The sequence below is a fragment of the Microcaecilia unicolor genome, chromosome 11 (genome assembly GCF_901765095.1).
Source record: "Microcaecilia unicolor chromosome 11, aMicUni1.1, whole genome shotgun sequence".
Lineage (NCBI taxonomy): Eukaryota > Metazoa > Chordata > Amphibia > Gymnophiona > Siphonopidae > Microcaecilia > Microcaecilia unicolor.
The window spans coordinates 47,438,696-47,453,407 of NC_044041.1; the positions used below are offsets into that span (position 1 = coordinate 47,438,696).

The 14,712-nt window shown below is 44.7% G+C and overlaps 1 protein-coding gene across 1 annotated transcript in view; it reads right to left on the reverse strand.

Moving 5' to 3' along the window:
• The window catches only part of RIMBP2 (RIMS binding protein 2), a 592,869-nt gene that overhangs the window by 14,277 nt on the left and 563,880 nt on the right, over positions 1 to 14,712 (reverse strand). The window contains exons 27-28 of the mRNA XM_030219259.1: positions 13,054 to 13,157; positions 8,777 to 8,848 (exon numbers count right to left, since the gene is read on the reverse strand). Coding sequence (XP_030075119.1) covers positions 8,777 to 8,848; positions 13,054 to 13,157 — 176 coding nt within the window. The remainder of the gene's footprint in view (positions 1 to 8,776; positions 8,849 to 13,053; positions 13,158 to 14,712) is intronic.

Sequence of the window (14,712 nt, forward strand, 5' to 3'; positions counted from 1 at the left end):
CAAATTGGAGGACGCCTGTCCTCGTTTCTGGGCGAGTGGACCAGGGTAACTTCAGACGCTTGGGTGCTGGAAGTCATCAGAGACGGCTACAAGCTAGAGTTCTGCCGACCCTTAAGAGACGGGTTTGTACTCTCTCCCTGCAAGTCTCCGGTCAAAGCTGTGGCAGTGCAGCAGAACTTGGACAATCTGATCCGCCTGGGTGTGGTCGTTCCGGTGCCAGAAAATCAGCTTGGCAAGGGACGTTACTCCATTTACTTTGTGGTACCAAAGAAAGGAGGTTCTGTACAGCCTATCCTCGACCTCAAAGGGGTCAATCGGTCCTTGAAAGTTCGGCACTTTCGCATGGAGACCCTCCGCTCTGTTATAGCGGCAGTGAAGGCAGGGGAGTTCCTGGCATCCTTGGACATCAAGGAAGCGTACTTGCATATTCCCATCTGGCCTCCTCATCAACGCTTTCTGCGTTTTGCAGTCCTGGGCCGACACTTCCAGTTCAGAGCCCTCCCGTTCGGGTTGGCTACTGCTCTGCGGACCTTCTCCAAAGTAATGGTGGTCATCGCGGCCTTCCTGAGAAAGGAAGGAGTACAAGTCCATCCTTATCTGGACGACTGGTTGATCCGAGCCCCCTCTTATGCAGAGTGCGGCAAAGCTGTGGACCGGGTGATTGCTCTTTTGAGCTCCCTGGGGTGGATCATCAACTGGGAGAAAAGCCAGCTGCGCCCGACTCAGTCCCTGGAGTATCTGGGAGTTCGATTCGACACCCAATTAGGCAGAGTGTTCCTGCCGGACAATCGGATTGTCAAACTTCAGGCTCAGGTGGACCAGTTCCTAGTAGCCTCTCCGCTCTGGGCTTGGGACTATGTGCAGCTGTTGGGCTCTATGACGGCCACGATGGAAGTAGTGCCCTGGGCCAGGGCTCATATGAGACCACTACAACACTCTCTGCTGCAGCGCTGGACTCCGGTGTCGGAGGATTATGCTGTGCGCCTTCCCTTGGACCCAGCAGTGCGCAAGGCGCTGAGCTGGTGGCTGCAGACAGACAAGTTGTCTGCAGGGATGCCTCTTGTGACCCCGGAGTGGATTGTCGTCACGACGGACGCCTCTTTGATGGGCTGGGGAGCCCACTGCTTGGGAAGGGCAGCGCAGGGGCTCTGGTCTCCTGCAGAGGCAAAGTGGTCTATCAACCTCCTGGAACTCAGAGCCATTCGGTTGGCGCTTTTGGAGTTCCTCCCGGTACTGGCGTTGAAGCCAGTACGGGTCCTGTCGGACAATGCCACGGCTGTGGCCTATGTCAACCGCCAGGGAGGTACCAAGAGCGCCCCTCTAGCCAAGGAGGCCATGAATCTATGCCAGTGGGCGGAAGCGAACCTGGAACAGCTGTCAGCGGCCCACATTGCCGGAGTCATGAATGTCAAGGCGGACTTTCTCAGTCGCCATACCTTGGATCCCGGAGAGTGGCAGCTATCTGCTCAGGCGTTCTTGGACATCACGAAGCGCTGGGGCCAGCCGATCCTAGATCTGATGGCGTCATCGGCCAATTGCCAAGTGCCACGCTTTTTCAGCAGAGGACGGGACCCTCGATCTCTGGGAGTAGATGCTCTTCTCCAACAGTGGCCGACACAGGAGCTTCTCTATGTGTTCCCGCCCTGGCCCATGTTGGGCAGGGTGCTAGACCGGGTGGCAAAGCATCCGGGCCGGATAATCCTGGTGGGTCCGGACTGGCCCAGACGTCCCTGGTATGCGGACTTGATCAGGCTCTCAGTGGACGATCCTCTGCGGCTGCCAGTGGAGCAGGGCCTGTTGCATCAGGGTCCCGTGGTGATGGAGGATCCCTCCCCCTTTGGTCTTACGGCCTGGCTATTGAGCGGCAGCGTCTGAGAAAGAAGGGCTTCTCAGACAAGGTCATCGCCACTATGCTAAGAGCGAGGAAGCGCTCTACTTCTACTGCTTACGCCAGGGTTTGGCGTACCTTTGCAGCATGGTGTGAAGCAGGCTCACTTTCTCCCTTCACTGCTCCAATTTCTTCAGTGTTGGCGTTCCTGCAAGAAGGTCTGGAGAAAGGCCTGTCGCTCAGTTCCCTTAAAGTCCAGGTAGCGGCTCTGGCTTGCTTCAGGGGCCGCCTGAAGGGTGCTTCCCTGGCTTCGCAGCCAGATGTGGTGCGCTTTCTCAAGGGAGTTAATCACCTGCGCCCTCCTCTGCACTCAGTGGTGCCTGCGTGGAATCTCAACCTGGTGCTAAGAGCCTTGCAGAAGCCGCCTTTTGAACCCTTGTCAAGGGCATCTCTGAAAGACCTGACGTTGAAAGCAGTCTTTTTGGTGGCTATCACTTCAGCCAGAAGAGTTTCCGAGCTCCAGGCACTCTCATGTCAAGAGCCCTTTCTGCAGTTCACTGAGGCAGGAGTGTCTATTCGCACAGTGCCTTCCTTCCTGCCCAAGGTTGTTTCTCGCTTCCATGTGAATCAGCAGCTCTGTCTCCCTTCCTTTCGTAGGGAGGACTACCCAGAGGAATACTCTGCTCTCAAATATCTGGATGTGAGACGAGTCACCATCAGATACTTGGAAGTGACCAATGATTTCCGGAAGTCGGATCATCTGTTTGTCCTGTTTGCAGGTCCTCGTAAGGGTCTGCAGGCTGCTAAGCCTACAGTGGCAAGATGGGTCAAGGAAGCCATTGCTGCGGCTTATGTGGCCGCGGGGAAGGTGCCGCCTATCCAGCTGAAGGCTCACTCCACTGGAGCTCAGGCGGCCTCAATGGCAGAGGCCGGGTCTGTCTCCTTGGAGGAGATTTGCAAGGCGGCAACTTGGGCATCGGCCCATGCCTTCTCCAGGCATTACCGCTTGACTGTGGCTGCTCGGGCGGAGGCCCGGTTTGGAGCTTCAGTGTTGCGGTCAGGGATTTCTATGTCCCGCCCTGGGTGAGTACTGCTTCGGTACATCCCACCAGTCTATGGATTGATCAGCATGATGATATGGAAGGTAAAATTATGTATCATACCTGATAATTTTCTTTCCATTAATCATAGCTGATCAATCCATAGCCCCTCCCAGATATCTGTATTGTTTATATTCTGGTTGCATTTCAGGTTCAAGTTTAGTCTTCAGTTCCTGTTCAGGAGGATTTCGTGTTCAAGTTTTTCAATGGATTCTTCAAGAGTTGAGACGAATTTGTGTTACAGTGAGCTGCTGCATTCCTCTCCCCTCCGTTTTACAGGGCTGGATTGAGACTTAAATTCTGCCGGCGCTCCCTCCCGCTTAGTGCGGCAGTAGGGCAGCTTTGTACCCCTCCCGCTTCGGCGGTGTTAGGGTCAGTCAGCTCCTCCCGCGGTTGCGGTTGCAGGATAAGCCAGATCCCCCCGCATCGGCGGGTGTGGTGTCCCTCCCCCGCTCCGCGGGGATGAGCTGGACGGATTCCCCTCCCCCACTTGTGTGGGGATGAGCTGGGTTAATTCCCCTCCCCCGTTTCGGCGGTGGTGAGCTGGGCAGAGTGTCCCTTTGTGGGTGTAATTCTCTAAGTGCTGAGTCCTGCTGATGGAGCTTGGATATCGACATACTGAGGAGTTTCCGGCAGCACATGACCACATATAGGGAGGCAAAAGGATTGCTCTCTATCTCCACCTGCTGGTAGATGGACACAACCCACCAGTCTATGGATTGATCAGCTATGATTAATGGAAAGAAAATTATCAGGTATGATACATAATTTTACCTTATATTTCCAATCATCACTCAAGAACCTCTTCACTATGTATGTATGCATGCACATGGTATATATATATATATATACACACACACACACCATGAACTGTTCCATGTATGATATATTTCATCGATGTTACCTTATATGTATGCACCTTAACGCAACTCCATTTGTAATTCTGTTACCTGGAAATGGCAACCGCCATGACGGCAAATGTAAGCCACATTGAACCTGCAAATTAGTGGGAAAATGTGGGATACAAATGCTACAAATAAATAAAAATGGTTCCCTCTTCTGGAACTTTGCTCTAGACAGCCATGAAAACTGGAAACTTTTCCAACACTCATAACTCAGGATTAGGGATTCCATCTTTGCATCTTGACTTCCACTCCCTAGCCCTCAAAGCTTGGGTGGTGGGAAGGGTAATTGTGGATTAACTGAATTTGACTGTCAGTGTCTCCCAGATCCTACTGGCTTCTAGAAAAGCTTCCACTTGAAAGTTCTATGGTTTTAAATGTCAGAGATTTGCCATTTGGTGTGAATTTAAGACATTGGATTAATTTTTCTGTCCTATGCAAATACTTGTTGAATTCCTTCTATGCTTGTCAGAGTTTTGTCTTCAGACCAACTCTTTGTGTTCATCTTTGTGAAGTTGACACATATCACTTAGTGGAAACTAAACCCATTTTAGTTGCTTTCTTTATATGGGACTTCCTTCTAACAAGCTTCTCATCAAGACTCCTGCAGTACCATGGATCCAAAACATCATCTTAACAATGCTGATGAATGCTCCTTATGAGACACTGGATACTTGTTATCTCCATTACCTGGCCTGGAAGATTCTATTTTAAGTGGCAATCACTTCAGCCCACAGGGTCTGTGAGCTGTTTTATAACGTGGTCCAGTGAACACATCCTATGTTTCTTCCTAAGGTAGTGATGTAATTCCATATTAATCAGTCAGTTCTAACAACATTTTTTCTAAGACATCATGCTCACAAAGCTGAAAGTGAACTGCACACTGGACTGCAAGAGAGCCTTGGCCTTCTATCTGGAGCAGACTAAAGTCCATAAAAATTCCACCCAGCTTTTAGTTTTCTTTTGACCCAAACAGGATAGGTCAAAAGAAAACTAAAAGTTGGGTGGCTGCATTATCTTCACTTTTGCCCAGTACTTTTTTTGTAGAAAAAAAAAGATGCCAGTACTCATTAGGGGCGGGGTCACCACATATGGCTCCACCCCTATGATAGCCACACCCATTATTAGCCACACCCCTTATGCCAGCTATGGTGCATATAAACAGACATCATTGAAAATATACTAGTATAGGAGAACAAAATAACATGGTTTTTTCATTATAAATAATTTCTAAGGTTATCAATAGAAATCAAACAAAATAAAACATGGAAAAGAAAATAAGATGATACCTTTTTATTGGACATAACTTAATACATTTCTTGATTAGCTTTCGAAGGTTGCCCTTCTTCGTCAGATCGGAAATAAGCAAATGTGCTAGCTGACAGTGTATATAAGTGAAAACATTCAAGCATTACTATGACAGGGTGGGAGGATGGGGGTGGGTAGAAGGTAAACCATTATAAACCATAAAGCTGTATTTCTCTGTTGATCACCCTCCCCTCACCTATCCTGTTAGAATATCAATGATATGCTTTGATGTCCCCATGCATACCTTCTACCCACCCCCATCCTCCCACCCTGCCAGACTGTCATAGTAATGCTTGAATGTTTTCACTTATATACATTGTCAGCTAGCACATTTGCTTATTTCCGATCTGAGGAAGAAGGGCAACCTTCGAAAGCTAATCAAGAAATGTATTAAGTTATGTCTAATAAAAAAGGTATCATCTTATTTTCTTTTCCATGTTTTATTTTGTTTGATTTCTATTGATAACCTTAAGAGTGGACTAACATGGCTACCACACTCCTCTAAATAATTTCTGTAAGCTGATACAGCTCCAGTATACCCAGTGCAAAATAAGACAGCAGATGTAAGTTCTCAAATTGGACATATTTCAAACACTAAAATGAAAAGAAAATGATTTTTTCTACCTTTGTTGTCTGGTGACTTTGTTTTTCTATCCATTGGTCCCAGTCTCTGATTCTGCTGCTCTCTATCTGTTCTCTTAACTCCGTTTCCAGGGCTTCCTTTCCATTTATTTATTTCTTTACTTACTCCTTTCTTCTTTATTTCTTGCCCTGCATCCATAAGTAAAAGCTGGGTCCTCCTCCGTGAAACTAACTGGAGGAGGTATAACATGGATCCAGTGTTTGCCTATTTTCTCCATCCATGTGCAGTTTTTCTCCCCTTTCCCTCATCTCCATCCATGTGCATCTTCTTCTTTTTTTCTTTCCTCCCCTCCATCCATGTCCAGCACTTCCCTCTCTCCTCCCCTCCATCCATGTCCAGCACTTCTCCTCTCTCTTCCCTCCCCTGTATCCATATAAAGCAACAATTCTCTCTCCTCCATCCGAGTCCAGCATTTCTCCTCTCTCTCCGCAAACCCCTCCATCCATGTCCAGCAATTCTCTATCTCCTGCTCTCCCTCTCCATGTCCAGCATGTCTCCTCTCTCCCCTGCCATCCATGTCCAGCAATTCTCCTCTGTCCCATCCTCCCCTGCCATCCATGTCCAGCGATTCTCCTCTTCCCCCTGCCATCCATGTCCAGTGATTCTCTCTTCCCTGCTCAAAATGTTTTAGTTTTAGTCCTGAACAGTTTTGTTTTCTTCCATTATGCCTGAAAAAGTCCAGTGTTAGGAACGCCCAGATCCTGTCCTTGAAACACCCCCTTGAACTTGAATGCACTTCTGACGGACTTTTGAAAATACTGGTTTGGCTGTTTTTGTGAGAAAAACGGCCAAATGCAGATTTACATCACTTTTTGGACATTTTTCTCTTTTGAAAATGAGCTCCACAGTGAATTAAAGTGATAGCCTACAATTCCAATGATATGTAAGAACTACATCATAATCTTGAGTTTTAGTCCAGAAAGGCCTGTGTCAAAAAAATAAAACAACAAATCCCATCTGCACACTCCTAATTGTATTAATCATTCTTCCTTCAAGAGAAAGGCCTTACTGTAGCTCAACAATCAGACTCCACAACATGCTTCCTCAAATGAATTTTAATATTTGTTCCTGAGGCTACTTTTTATGATAGTCTGCAATTTCTTACCACAATCTCGTTTTCAAAGTAATAGGCAAAACTGCACATTTAAATTATAAATCGTTATATTTAAATAACTTTGTCAAAACTATTTGGTACAGCATCTTATTAGTTATTGCCAGCTATAATGCCATAAATGATGTGACAAAAAGCATGAACCAATCTGATATGTGAGGTACTTCAGCATGGCTCTAAATATAGCTACTCTTTGCAGGCTTTGGAGGGCAAGAAACCATTAAAAACAAAAAAAGACCAGTCTAAACATCTTATCTACATTTTAGTTCTTTGGGAGGTCGAGGGAATTACCATCTATCTTATAAAATCCTGAAACATACAGTAGAGATTATGTATGATTCTCTTACAAAATTTAAGACATTGCAATTACACCCATCCACACCGTGTGCCCCAAGGATCCAACTCTGCTCCTCAAGACCTCCAACCCCATCACTTCCAGCTCTGTAGAGCGCGCGCACCAACTTTTGCCTTCCAGCTGCTGTCCTGCTGCACTTCGGTGAACCCGCCTTACCTATTTTAATCCTGACGCTCTGGAATACCCGTAGCCCCTCATCCTCCACCGCCATGCTGCTGCTACCAACCCCATCACTTCCAGCTCTGTAGAGCGCGTGCACCAACTTTTGCCTTCCAGCTGCTGTCCTGCTGCACTTCGGCGAACCCGCCTTACCTATTTTAATCCTGACGCTCTGGAATACCCGTAGCCCCTCATCCTCCACCGCCATGCTGCTGCTACAAGCGCCCAAGTCAGAGTTCCCGTCCGTAACCTGTCCGCCTAAGTCCTGGCCTAAGCGTGGCCAGCAAGCGCTGCCACCAACGGGGGTACCATGTGAGGTGCACTCAGCAGTGCGAACGATGCAGGCAGCAATTGAAAGAGGCTGTCTGCATCGCAGCTTCCCTCTGCGAGTCCCGCCTATGCGGAAACTTGAAGTTGTAACAACATAGGTGGGACTCACAGAGGGAAGCTCTGACGCAGGCAGCCTCTTTCAATCGCTGCCTGCATCGTTCGCGCTCGCGCCTCTGAGTCTTAAAAAAAAAAGTAAGTGCAGGACTCGCCGGGAGTGTTGCCAGGGGGCAAAAAAAAAGGTGCCGGTACGCTGTACCGTTGCGTACTGGCACAAAAAAAGCACTGCTTATGCCCAAGCAAGTAATTTTTAGATGGTCATTTTATGGCTCATTGTGTTGGAGCTATGGCTGTGTTGATAGTCCACCTATCAGCCTCAATAGAGGAAACTTGCAGAGCTGCAGCATAGTCTTCACTCCTCACATTCAGATCTCATTATTCTTTGGAACAAGACTCTAAATGTGACAGTTTGGCCAGTCATTCAGAATCTCTTTGAGAGTCTATCTTCCCCCCCCCCCCCCCCCCCCCCACACACACACACCATTTTTTTTCTCTTCCAGACTTCCTTTCTAAAAAAAAAAATTATTGTTTTGCTTATCACTGTTTGTTAGCCTTTGTCTTGGCAAAGGCATCTGCATATCCCCCCCCCCTTTTTTTTTTGCTGAAGGCAATTCCACATGTAAGAGTAATACATCCTTCTTGTCCTCAGAGAATACAATTACCTATGGCAGGTGTTCTCTAAGGCTAGCAGAAGAAAGAGCCTTTTCGCCCTGTTGGAGTTGAATTCTATCAGCTTAATATTTTGACAGGCTAAGTCCTGCGTGATGGCAGCAGGCATGAAGATGCATGCAGTGTAACGTTCTTAAAAAAAGTTGTAAATAAATTGGTGAACATTCCCCGTTTGGGCTTTGTTGGAGGTAGTCACCCAGATGTGAGAACATCTATCATGCTGTCCTTGGAGAAGAGTTGCCAGAGATAAGTAGCTTTGTTTTATAAGAACAATCAGTAGGTTGGGATTTGTGCTTAGTGCTTTAGAAACTTACATAGTAAAATCCATCTTCATCAATTTCACCCAAAACTGTAATGATGTCTCCTGTGCAGAAAGTTAACTCAGCCTGTGAGGGAGAAGATGGTGAAAATATTAGTTCTGTTGTCATTTATTTATGTGTCTTGTTGGATCTGTACAAGCTAGGCGAACTAGAACTTTTTCTGTTAATGCTGACTTTCCTTAGTAAAACGAGAAAAAATAAAACTAATGAAGTGATACATTTCAGTCATTTAAGTGTCTAGTAGGGCAAGGAGCTGATTTTAATAGCTGATATTTTAGAAGTACAATATTTTTGTCACTTTAACCTCCCAACAGTTCAAGTTCATATTTTCCTATTATTCATACACTGACAGGATGGAAGTCCAGATTACAAAGTTAAGCAGTGCTCTTTGTACTAAGCTTGTAGAAGTGGAGGAGTAGCCTAATGGTTTGGAAAGTGTGCTGAGAACAGAGGGGAGCCCTGTACAAATCCCACGGCAACTCTTTAGCAGCAGCTTAGAGTGTGAGCCCTGTATCTGAACGTACACCACTTTGATAGCCTTTGGGCTTGCAGGTGCTAGATAAATACAACAAAAAATAATTTTGATGAAGTCAAGGAAAGCTTGAGCAAGGTTGTAAGAATCATTTGAGAAGAATTGTTAGATAATTTTTCACAAAAGAAAAAGAAAGTATAGAACTACTCTGAAAGAAGAATACCATATATATCTGCTTATATATATATATATATATATATATATATATATATATATATATATATATATATATATATAATCACAGCTATTATGTAAAGATTTGCGTTCAAGCAAAGATTAAGATCTGAATTAATTTGATGGTGCTTTGGGGTTTTTTGATTTAAGATTTTAAGGGAAACACCAAATTCAAGATATTCATATTCCTTGCTCTGTGATTCTAACTTACAGTCTACTTTGTTTTGTAACCAGTAGGGCTGAACTTCAATCACAGTTAACTCTGTAATTAAGGCATTGTGAAGAAACTGTTTTAAGCCTGCAAAATGTATTGGATATTTTCCTGCATTATGTCCTGAGGTGTATTTCTATTTGACCAGCAGGTGGTGTTTCTTTAGTGTAAAGCTGTTACAGAGAATTGAATGTTATTTTTCTTTAGTTGTAGTACACAAACAGGAAGCAAGAAGCAGTATATGCTTGAATGTTTCTTGTTCTGGGCTCTGATTGACCCAGGAGCTCATTTTCATTTGAAGTGTACTGGCTCTTGTACTGGTCTTAGCTAGGAAGAAGAGAGAGACAGATCTCTTTGCAAAGGCCCAACAGTTATGTCTGATAACTTGCCTATATGTTCTGGGCTTCCCAGGTACTTTTCAGAAAGTATACAAATGTTTGGTGTTACAATTGATCTATATTTCAGTTACCTATTGTTTGCTGACTGCACTTTTTGTTCCACTGTTTTTAAGACAATAAACAATATTTAGTTTATTGCTTCTCTGTCTGAACTGATAAAAGAATCCTGGTGGTTTGTGTGTTGGGTCTGTGAGTGCTTTCTGGGAACTGGGGGACCACTGGGAGTGTGGCTTCAGTAACCTAGAAATCACTGGGGATAATTTGAGAGCAGGAGACTCACCCAGAGGCAGTGGTGACCCAGTCAGTGGGAGGAGGCTTCTAGTACAGAGCACATGTGGCAGGTGGACCTGAGCTGTGCTGGGGATAGACCCTCTAAGTGGCTGTGGAGTAAGCGCAGGCAGGGTGCCTCCTCCAAACATCTCTTCTGCTCTTTCACAATCCCTATCCTCGGTACAATCTGACATCTTCCTCCTCCCCCCATCTGCAATTCAGTATCACACACACCAGTCTACCTTCAATGTGGTCTTATGTTGATCCTCACTAGCAGCCGTGTTGCACATATGCTGCCAGATACAAAGCTTTCCCTCTGACCTGTCCTGCCCAGACAGAAATAGCAAGTGATGTCAGAGGAGGCGGGACAGGCCAGCGAGAAAGCTTTAGGACACAGGCAGCATATGTGTAATGCTGCCACTTCTAGACCAGCAGAAGATCATCTTTAAGGTATGCAAGTGGGGGGGGGGGGGGGGGGGTATTGAGAGGGGGACAGATGCTGAACCCTGGGTGGGAGAGAAGTGTGAACTGCAGACCTGGAGAAACTGTGACTGAGGCAGTGTGCTCCAGAAGCCACTAGAAAAGTGGTGCTGCTCACTACCAAGCTTGTTTTACTGCTCATGGGAGTAGAGACAAGGGAGCAAGAGGTGCTGGACAATGGGAGGAAGGAAGGAGAGAGAGAGAGATAATGGACCTGGGGGAGGAAAGGTTGAGAAAGGGAGAGAGATTGGATCTGGTGGTGCGGAAAGGGGGATGGGATTTAATATACCACCTTTCAGTGGTTACAATCAAAGCAGTTTACATATAAACAGGTACTTATTTTGTACCTGGGAAAGGGAAATGGGACTTGATATACTGCCTTTCTGAGGTTTTTGCAATTACATTCAAAGTGGTTTACATATATTCAGGTACTTATTTTGTACCAGGGGCAATGGAGAGTTAAGTGACTTGCCCAGGGTCACAAGGAGCTGTAGTGGGAATCGAACTCAGTTCCCCAGGATCAAAGTCCACTGCACTAACCACTAGGCTACTCCTCCACTAGCAACATTCCATGTAGAAGCCTGCCCTTGCAGATCAGCAATGCGGCTGTGCAGGCTTCTGTTTCTGTGAGTCTGACGTCCTGCATGTGCATTGCTGATCTGCAAGGGTAGGCTTCTACATGGAATGTTGCTAGTGGAATAGCATCATTCCATGTAGAATCTCAAATAGTAGCAACATAGTAACATAGTAAATGACGGCAGAAAAAGACCTGCATGGTCCATCCAGTCTGCCCAACAAGACAAACTCATATGTGCTACTTTTTGTGTATACCCTACTTTGATTTGTACCTGTCCTCTTCAGGGCACAGATCGTATAAGTCTGTCCAGCACTATCCCTGCCTCCCAACCACCAGCCCCGCCTCCCACCACAGGCTCTGGCACAGACCGTATAAGTGTGCCCAGCACTATCCTCGCCTCCCACCACCGGCTGGCTCTGCCACCCAATCTCGGCTAAGCTCCTTAGGATCCATTCCTTCTGAATAGGATTCCTTTATGTTTATCCCACGCGTGGGAATCTCAATAGTAGCAACATTCCAGAATCTCAAATAGTAGCAATAGCAACATTCCATGTAGAATCTCAAATAGGGAAAGGGAAATGGGACTTGATATACCGCCTTTCTGAGGTTCTTGCAACTACATTCAAAGCAGTTTACATATATTCAGGTACTTATTTTGTACCAGGGGCAATGGAGGGTTAAGTGACTTGCACAGAGTCACAAGGAGCTGCAGTGGGAATTGAACTCAGTTCCCCAGGATCAAAGTCCACTGACTGCTCTAACCACTAGGCTACTCCTCCACAATGGAGGGTGTGACTTGCCCAGAATCACAAGGAGCTGCAGCAGGAAATAAGTAAAATACCTTTTAATTGTACAATTAATTGAAATTCAGCCCTAGTGACTAGTCATTTAAAATAATGCAGCATTCCTAACCCATATTAAAGCCTAAAACCATGCATTGTATCTATTCATTTTAAGGGTTATGGCATCATTGTATTTTACAACACTGGTTTAATGAAATGTGAGGCTAGTTAGCAGTACTTCTGAAGGGAATATAAATTAAGACAAGTTTACATTTTTTTTGGGGGGGGGGGGGGTGGTGGGAATTGTGTAGTAGGTTGAAATGCTTCAATGCTAATTGTAGAAGAAAGTAGCTTTCTCACTAGATATTTGCCACATGTTGAACTCTTGTAGTATTTCAATTTGTTGTACTTGTCACTTTTCCTTAAACCAACATTCAACCTGAGTATTGTAGGTACAGTGGAAGCATTTGTTATCCTGACATCCTTAACGAGTTCATGGTGTGCTCATAGTAAGTGTGATGGTAGAGAGAAGCAAACAGAACAGCTGTATAAAGGCAACGCCAGTGTGTTTTAAAGTAACGTATGACAAGGGACACCTTACAAGATTCAAATATTTGTTTTTAGCCTTTTTAACCACGTTTCTCTACAGGTGGAAACAACTCTGACAGCATTTTAAAAATAGTATTTCTGATACCAGGTTGAATGATGGAGAATCATTGTCACAGTAGCAAAGCTCAGCTTAAATAAGTATCATTTTCAGTCCTTGACCAATCCTGGTCCAAAAAAAAAAAAAAGTAAAATACAGAAAAATTACTATATACTGTACTTGTGGTGGTGTGTTAAATACCTCCACATCTACGTTTGGAGAACTTTCCCTGGGATCATAATCATAGAGCGCCACCATTCTCCTTGTAGACATGGACTGTTGTCTGCCACTCCTCCTGTTTCGTTCTGTCACAAAGGGGAGAAAACCATCAGATTTTTCTGATAACTTATATACATGTTGTCAAGATGATGATTTATTGTATTCTGTAACTAGTATTTACATAAAATGACAACAATATGTTACTAATTGATTATCCTAGAAAGAAATTGATTTTGAGTGCCATTGGCTGGGTATTGTTGGCTTAGATTTTAGCTAATTATGATGCATTAGAAAGAAATTGAGCTCATTCTATGATCAATAAAAGAAATGCTTTAAGCTTTAATGATGGAAGAAATGATCAAATTGAAATAGGAGCTTGCAAGAGCTGAAGTATCTCCTCAGCTGTTAAAATTATTTCCCTTTAATGCAAAAATATCTAATGTATGTAGTGCTTTGTGAAAGTCTTCACACCCTTGCACATTTATCACATTCTGCAGTCTTAAACTATTGAATTAGAAACTTCACTGATTACACAGCATACTTTACATTTTTGTGCAGAGAGCTCCCCTTGGTCATGGGCAAAAAGGTTACCACTCTTCCGTGAATGAGTTCTCACAGCAGTTTAGTGCAGAAAGCAATAAGAAGAGAGAAAGGGTTCATAGAGTAGTGAAACACGTGTGTTTCTAGTCTTAAGCATTGAAGTAGAGAGGTGCAGAAGTCATCTTCCCCGCAGCACTGAGGAAAATGGCCCCAGAAAGCAGCACAAACCAGACAAAACCATATATAAAGTGCAGTGGACCCCAAATGGGACAAAGAGGTAGAGTCTTAAGTCAGAGGAATCAAATTTTATTTGAAGGAACTGAAACAGCCCATATTCCTTAGTAATTCACTATCAGAGACATTCCAAAACAAGATCATGCAACCATCTTATATGCTGTCATCACTACGGAAAAAGCCAATCTTGGAGCGTAAATGAACCCAAACATCACCATTCTAGAACAGTGTTTCCCAATTCAGTCCTGGAGTTACCCCCCTTTACAGTCAGGTTTTCAGAAAAAGCCATGCTTCTAAGCATGGCGATACTAAGGTAGATAGGCCCTCACTGAAAGCTTTTTCTCTGAGCAGAGTGGCGATTAGTTGGTTCTCTCCTTACCCAGGTTGGTATCTCTGTTAATCTCCCTTCTGGTGTTTCAGGAGGCTAGAAATTGCAAGGATTCAAAAGACTGCATTGTTTGAGCATGCTGTGGGCATTGTTCCTTGAAAAGAACCAAACATTTTTGTCATTTGTAGGGTGGCCATTTGATCATATTTGCATTCCTTTGGTATTACAGGTAGGAGTTGCAGGCCCTGCCATATGCAGCCATTGGGGCAAATATTTTTGAGGCAGGTTTGGTGGTTTTTGAAGACCTCATTTTTTGTAAAGTCCTTCCTGGAAGAATGAAGAGTATTGTAAGAATTGTTCTCTCTTTTCTGGGAAAATGTTATTGATTTTTGTCTTTTTATTGTTAATTATGTTTTATATTTTTATTGGAAATGACAAAACAAGCGGAAGATATCCAGAAGGACCAGACTGAAGCCACAGATGTTGGAAACCAGAATAATTTATTGGGTCGTAATAAATTATTCTGGTTTCCAACATCT